The 7,500-nt window shown below is 49.1% G+C and overlaps 1 protein-coding gene across 1 annotated transcript in view; it reads left to right on the top strand.

Annotated features, from left to right (window-relative positions):
- Positions 1–7,500, top strand: part of LOC125035389 (glutamate receptor ionotropic, NMDA 2A-like) — a gene marked incomplete at its 3' end in the record, with an annotated part of 82,936 nt that overhangs the window by 2,419 nt on the left and 73,017 nt on the right. Inside the window, 1 exon segment of the mRNA XM_047627755.1 lies at positions 4,173–4,291. Within this exon segment, the coding sequence (XP_047483711.1) occupies positions 4,281–4,291 (11 nt within the window).

The raw sequence follows: 7,500 nt of genomic DNA on the forward strand, positions 1-7,500 counted from the left end.
CACTATCCTTCTCAATCTCTCCATTATTTCACACTTCCCATCCATTCTTCTCTACTTTACCCTACTCTACTATCTCACTTTCGATCTGTCCTTGCCCCCCCCCCCCCCCCCCTTCTCCTCCTCCTACGCCTTCTCATCACTCTTCCCCTTCTCCTCCTCCCTCCCTTCCTCCGTCCTCCTTTTTCCTCATCCTCCCTCCTCCTCTTCCCTTCTCCCTTTTTCTTTTCCCCTCTCCTCGTTCCCCCCTCCCCCTCCTCCCTCCTTCCTCCTCCCTTCTCCTCCCTTCTTCCCACCTCTTCCTCCCACCTTCCCCCTTCCCCTTCCCCTCCTCCCTCCTCCCTCCTTCCCCCTCCTTCCCCCTCCTCCCTCCTCCCTCCTCCCTCTCCCCCCCTCCCCATTCCCCTTCCTCCTCCTTCCTCCTATCCCCCTTCCCCTTCCCCTCCTCCCTCCTTCCCCCCTCCTCTTCCCTCCTTCCCTCCTCCCTATCCTCCTCATTTCCTCCCTCCTGTCTCTTCCTCCCTTGCAAGAACGAGGTTATTGGATAGCCCTACTGAAGCCCTCACTCCCCCTATACCCCCCACCCCCCCCCACATCCCCCAACTCAGTGTCAGCAACGAAGGGTAAATCCCCCGTGGAGATTATCTGCTCTCTGTTACTGGGTTGAGGCATTTCCTTCTCTAGGCCTCGTGGGTTGGGAAAAGATCCTGCTACATCAAGATTGACCGAGGTCTCTAGGCTTATCGGGAACCCTTACGCCAATGGCATTTTCTCTTCTCCTCTTTGCTACACCGTCTTTTGTTGTAGAGAATAAGAAATGGCTACTTAGACAAAGTTCGGAACCCGGATGTTTTTTTTTTTACGTATATTAACCCATACGCCCAGGATTTCCGTTCTGTCCCCTGTAGTTTTTGGCGAATTTTGTTACATACAGATGGCACCACATTTGCTCAGCCGACAAGGAGTCTATCAGTAGGCCCTAGTTACCGATCCTGATTTCCCCATTCCTTGAATTGGCGGGATAATTAATACCATTGCTATCGACACTGTTATTATTGTTATTGATGTTATGATTATTAAATTGTCATTACACTATTTTAGACAATGAAATGATACAAAAGACCCTTTCTCAAAGTAAAAGGAAAGGGTAAACAGGTGAGATAGATAGTTTCTAATAACTGGTTATTTGGTGATTAAGAACTTGTAGAGCCATCTATGTGTAAATACAATAAATAAACGTGCATTACAGTGGGCATGGCATGCATTCTTGTCACATGGGGCGAATGGGTTAATGATATAAATACTTGTGATATATTTATATCTATCCATTTAAAAGAAAGAAACTAGGGCTAGTGTGGGATAGCATGTTCTTCTCCTCACTCACCTCCTCCTTGCTTCACAATACTCGTTTTGATGCGGAAAAAATCAATAAGTCAATATTATATCAGTTAAGGTGTTTATTCAGACCGTTACTGAATAGGGGATATCGTTTCAACTATCCACTTGAAGACAGGAGACTCGTGTTAGCGTGGGATAGTTCTTTTCCCTGGGAGGAAGAGGAATAAGAGGAAGAAGAGGAAGAAAAAGAGGAAGAGGAGGAAGAAGACGAGGAAGAAGAGGAAGAAGAAGAAGAGGGGGAAGAAGAGGAGGAAGAAGAAGAGGAAGAAGAAGAGGAGAAAGAAGAAGAGGAAGAAGAGGAGGAAGAAGAGGAGGAAGAAGAGGAAAAAAAGAGGAAGAAAAAGAGGAAGAAGAGGAGGAAGAAAAAGAGGAAGAAAAAAAGGAAGAAGAGGAGGAAGAAGAGGAGGAAGAAGAAGAGGAAGAGGAGGAGGAAGAGGAGGAGGAAGAGGAGGAGGAGGAAGAGGAGGAGGAAGAAGAGGAGGAGGAAGAAGAGGAGGAGGAAGAAGAGGAGGAGGAAGAAGAGGAGGAGGAAGAAGAAAAGGAAGAAAAAGAGGAAGAAGAGGAGGAAGAAGAGGAGGAGGAAGAGGAGGAGGAAGAGGAGGAGGAAGAAGAGGAGGAAGAAGAGGAGGAAGAAGAGGAGGAAGAAAAAGAGGAAGAAAAGGAGGAAGAAGAGGAGGAGGAAGAGGAGGAGGAAGAGGAGGAGGAAGAAGAGGAGGAGGAAGAAGAGGAGGAAGAAGAGGAGGAAGAAGAGGAGGAAGAAGAGGAGGAAGAAGAGGAGGAAGAAGATGAGGAAGAAGATGAGGAAGAAGATGAGGAAGAAGATGAGGAAGAATATGAGGAAGAATATGAGGAAGAATATGAGGAAGAATATGAGGAAGAATATGAGGAAGAATATGAGGAAGAAGAGGAGGAAGAAGAGGAGGAAGAAGAGGAGGAAGAAGAGGAGGAAGAAGAGGAGGAAGAAGAGGAGGAAGAAGAGGAGGAAGAAGAGGAGGAAGAAGAGGAGGAAAGAGCGAAGACGGCCAGCAGCGCCGGCCGCCGCGGAGGCAGAAGTGGAGGAAGCCTCTTGCTGCCGCCCTGCATCGGTCATCCGCTGCGGCCTGCCTCGTCCTTCCTCCGCTGTCCGTGCCGCCGCTCGTCCCCTGTGCGGCGGCGACTCGGATCCGACGCGGCTGCAGACCTGGCTTCGGCCGCCCCGGCGTACGCCTCTGAGACGCCCGCTCTGTCCTCCTCTTCCTCCGCCTCGCCGCGCACGCTCCTCCTCCTCTTCCTGCTGCTTCTGCCTACTCTTCTGCCCAGCGGATGACGCCTCTTCTTCTTCCTCCACGTACTTCCTCCTCTGTCCCCGCGGCCTCAGCGTAGTCCTCCGCTGCGGCCGCGTCGTGCTTCCCAATTTTCGGCCTCCTCTTCGGCCGGCCGCTTCCCGCACACTTCTTCCTCACACCCTTCCCCCTCCTCGTACCTCCTCTTCGTCCTCGCTCCGCTTCCTACTCGCTGCCGCCGCGGCCCGCACCGCCTACTTCTTCCTGCCACACGTCTGCCTCACACCCTCCCACAACGACTCGTTCCTCCTCTTCCTTCCTCCTCTGCTGCCCCCCCCTCCTCCGCCCCCTCGTCCTCCCCGTACGTCCCCTCTTCCGCGCCGGTGGGCCGTACGACGTTCTACTAACGCCCGACCTACTCCCCTTTCCCCGTGCACCATTCCTTCCGCCCACCACGCCCCTCCGCCAAACCCCCCCCTACACCCCTCCGACCCGCTACTCACCGCCCGCCTTCCCCTCCTACCCCCCTCTCACTACCCGCCGCCTATCGCCTCCCCCCGCCTCGCTTCCTTCGTCCCGTCCCACACACTTCCAACTTGCCCACCCGCCCTACATACTCTGGGGGGGTGGGGGTCCGTAGGCTCTGACTGCAGGACTCGAAATAAATTACAGTGTAAGGTATATCGTATCCGGACTAGCTATATTAATGGAAAACAAATAGTTTAAGTCATAAGCGAATAGGAAACCTCTCCCCCGCATACATTGCAGTAACGACCACTATAATGGCCCGCTCTGTTTACCTTCTTGATTTCTCGTCCTTATCTTCAAACAGAGGCGTCTAACATTAAACTATAAGATTTAATAGTATATACTTTTCATCACTGAAAATGTATATGCCATTTCAGCAATATCACTGACTGAAAAATATTGAATTAGCGATAGCTCTCAGAAGGAAAGCCAATACGAATTAATTTTGCATTAGAAATGAGATGCATTTAAACTCATTGGTAAGTTCAAACAAAATGTCATTTTAGCTCTGGCATCTATTTCAGTAAACTAAATCCGGTTCTCTCTCAGACTTTATCGCAAACTTAGTCTATACGCCAAATGTCGACACGATAATAGTCGGTTTGTCTGGCAATAGAGACACTGCACAAGGACAATGCTGGCTGATTCTAACAATGCGGGAAAGTTTTAGGCTTTACGTACGGGGACTCAGTGTGTTATTAAAACGTTTATTCAGCAATAAATGTGCTTTTAGTTAGACTTATGCATATAGCTGATGATGATACACACAAATCCGCACATACACCTATGTGTGTGTGCGGGCGTGTGTGTATGCGCCATATTCAGGAACACTGCATGCATTTTAAGAAATAACAGTATTATGAAATTTGTTTTTAGTGAACTGTATGTACCTGTATCATTTATGTTATGGTTAGCATAAGGAATCTATCCACTGCAATGTATTTTTCAATAAACATTTACCTATCAAACACATTCTCGTCCTTCCAGATCGTGTTTCTCGAAGAACCTCCATACATCAGCTTGGCTTCACCCGACCCAGTGACGGGCCAGTGCAACGCGAACCGTGGCATCCTCTGCAGAGTTGCTACGAAGGCAATGATGGCAAAGTGAGTATTGTATACGTACTAGGGTGTGTAGGGGGTGAGATCTGTATTTTATGGTGTGTTCAACATTTCGTGGGAGATTGGAAAGATTGGGAGAAAGGGAGGGAGAAAGGGAGAGGGAGGGTGGGAGGGAGAATGAGAGGGAGAGAAGGAGGGAGGGAGGGAGGGAAGGAAGGAACGAGGAGAGGGGAGAAGAGGGAGGGAGGGGGGAGAGGGGGGGAGAGGGAGGGAGGGGGGGGAGGGAGAGGGGGGAGAGGGAGGGAGGAGAGGGGAGGGAGGGAGGGAGGGAAGGAGGGAGAGGGAAGGGAGGGAGAGTGATTGATTGACTGAGTGAGGGACTGAGGTAGGAAGGGAGGGAGAGAGGGAGAGTGAATGAGTAAGTGAAAGACAGATAGACAGACGCACAGATACACAGACACATAGATATACAGACACAGATAGACACACACACACACACAGACAAACAGACCCTCCCCCCCTCCATCTCCCTCTCCCTCTCCCTCTCCCTCTCCCTCTCCCTCTCCCTCTCCCTCTCCCTCTCCCTCTCCCTCTCCCTCTCCCTCTCCCTCTCCCTCTCCATCTCCATCTCCATCTCTCTCTCCCTCTCCTTCCCCCCTCTCCCCCTCTATCTCTCTACCTATCTATTTTATTATTTTAACGAAATTAAGCATCCCTGAAAGACAAAACCTTTGACATTTAGAGATTAATAAAATTCAGGTATTTGATGAACTCGTAGGAACTAAAGAGCACGTTAATCAACCCATCAGAATTTTATACCCAGATCAACGCGCGATTCAAAATACATATCAACTGGAGATTCCGCTCGCCTCGAAATATTTTCACGAAGGCTCGATATTTGGAAATCCCCCCCCCCCCCCCCTCCCGTTTCTTTCGTGAATATTTCCATCATCAGCTGCCATGCTAAATTCCCCCATTGACCAAGCACATCATGGCCGCAAGCTCTTGTTTATGCCACATTCCCGCAATTCACGAGAGGACGACGTTAATGTGCGAGATAACACGATAAGCGTCTGGGCTGCATGTTGTTTTGAAACAATGGCAGCGCGGTTGTAAAAACTCAAGTGCATTTGGTATGCAGATCGTCACACACCACGCGGTTGGGAGACGAGAGAGGGTTAGGAGAGTAGGGGGGGGGGGGGGAGGACAAAGGGGGAGGAAGGAGGGGAAAAGGGGAGGAGGGAGGGGAAATAGGAGGACGGAGGGGAAAGGAGAGGAGGAGATGAAGAGGAGGGAGGGGAGGAGAAAGGGGGAGGAAGGAGGGGAAAGAGATGGACAGAGGGGAAAGGGATGGACGGAAGGGAAAGGGGACGAGGAGGAGATGGAGAGGAGGGAGGGGAGGAGAAAGGGGGAGGACGGAGGAGAAAGGGGAAGAGGAGGAGATGGAGAGGAGGGCGGGGAGGAGACAGGGGAGAGGGAGAAGAGGAGGGGGAAGGGGGGAGTGCAGGAAGAGGAGGGAGAATGGTGGGGGGGGGGGGGTGCAGGAAGAGGAGGGAAAGGGGGAGGGAGTGCAGGAAGAGGAGGGGGGAGAGGCGTGGGACGAGAGGCTCAAAATATCTTAAGAGCTTCTTGGCTGTATATCTTATTTCGTATTTTTCTTCTTGTTCTTTTCTAAAACATTTAATTCACTTTAGAATAACTCGTGGGTTGAAGGTTAATTACCTTTCTTATCGCACTTTCATCCTTCCACTCTTCTCTTTCTCTTTCTTGTTTCCTCTTCTCTTTCTCTCTCGTGTTTCCTCTTCTCCTTCTTTCTTATTTGCTCTTCTCTTTCTCTCTCTTGTTTCCTCTTCTCTTTCTCTCTCTTGTTTCCTCTTCTCTTTCTTTCTCTTATTTCCTCTTCTCTTTCTCTCTCTTGTTTCCTCTTCTCTTTCTCTCTCTTATTACCTCTTCTCTTTCTATATCTTATTACCTCTTCTCTTTCTCTCTCTTATTTCCTCTTATATTTATCTCTCTTATTTCTTCTTCTCTTTCTCTCTCTTCTCTTTCTCTCTCTCATTTCCTCTTCTCTCTCTCTTATTTCCTATTTTCTTTCTCTCTCTTATTTCCTCATCTTTCTCTCTCACTCATATCCTCCTCCTTTCCCTCTTCTCTTTCTCTTACTCTTCCTTCTCCTTTCACTCACTATTTTCCTGGTCCTTTGAACTTCCTCTTTCTCCGAGTCTTCCTCCTATCTTTCTCTTCCTCCTTCTCTCCCTCCTCTCTCTCTCTTCTTCATCCTTTCCCTCCTCTATTTCTCTTCCTTCTCGTCTCCCTTCTCTCTTTCTCTTCCTTCTCCTTTCCCTCCTCTCTCTCTCTCTTCTTCTTCCTTACCCTTTTCTCTTTCTCTTCCTTCTCCTTTCCCTCCTCTCTCTCTCTCTTCTTCTTCCTTACCCTTTTCTCTTTCTCTTCCTTCTCCTTTCCCTCCTCTCTCTCTCTTTCTCATTTTTTCCCTTCTCTCTTTCTCTTTCTCCTCCTTTCCCTCCTTTCTCTCTCTCTTCCTCATCCTTTCCCTCCTCTCTCTCTCTCTTCCTCATCCTTTCCCTCCTGTCTTTCTCTTCCTTCTCCTTTTCCTTCTCTCTCTCTCTCTCTCTCTCTCTCTCTCTCTCTCTCTCTCTCTCTCTCTCTGTCTCTCTCTCTCTTATTCCCTCCATTTAACACCTCTGCCTCCTTTCTTTCCCCCTCTCTTCCGTGGTTCGCCGCCCGTGTTCGTCATTTTGAAACGGTTCTCAAAAGAATCTATTTTGGCTACACAACAGGGGGCTCCCTGGAGGGTGAGAGGAATGGCGATAGATCTTGAATCCAATTTTACCGGGAGCTTTGAGTTTGTATGAGCTTGTGCGCGCGCGCGCGCGTGTGTGTGTGTGTGTGTGTGTGTGTGTGTGTGTGTGTGTGTGTGTGTGTGTGTGTGTGTGTGAGTGAGAGAGAGAGAGAGAGAGAGAGAGAGAGAGAAAGAAAGAAAGACAGAAAGAGAAAGCGCGCGCGTGCGTGTGTGTTTGTGTACGTATGTATGTATGTATATGTTTTACAGGTTAGAGAGTGCAGCTCTGTGAAGGCGTAGCGCGTTTTAAAGGCTAAAAGCACACGACATATTTCATATACCATTACACTCATGTGTTCTCTAACACAGTTATGTTCCTATCAAGCTGCATATAAGTAGATACACGGGAAACACAGAAAAGGAAATAACAGAAACAAATTGAATAAAAGATAGC

Source organism: Penaeus chinensis, chromosome 19 (assembly GCF_019202785.1).
Source record: "Penaeus chinensis breed Huanghai No. 1 chromosome 19, ASM1920278v2, whole genome shotgun sequence".
Taxonomy (NCBI): Eukaryota; Metazoa; Arthropoda; class Malacostraca; order Decapoda; family Penaeidae; genus Penaeus; species Penaeus chinensis.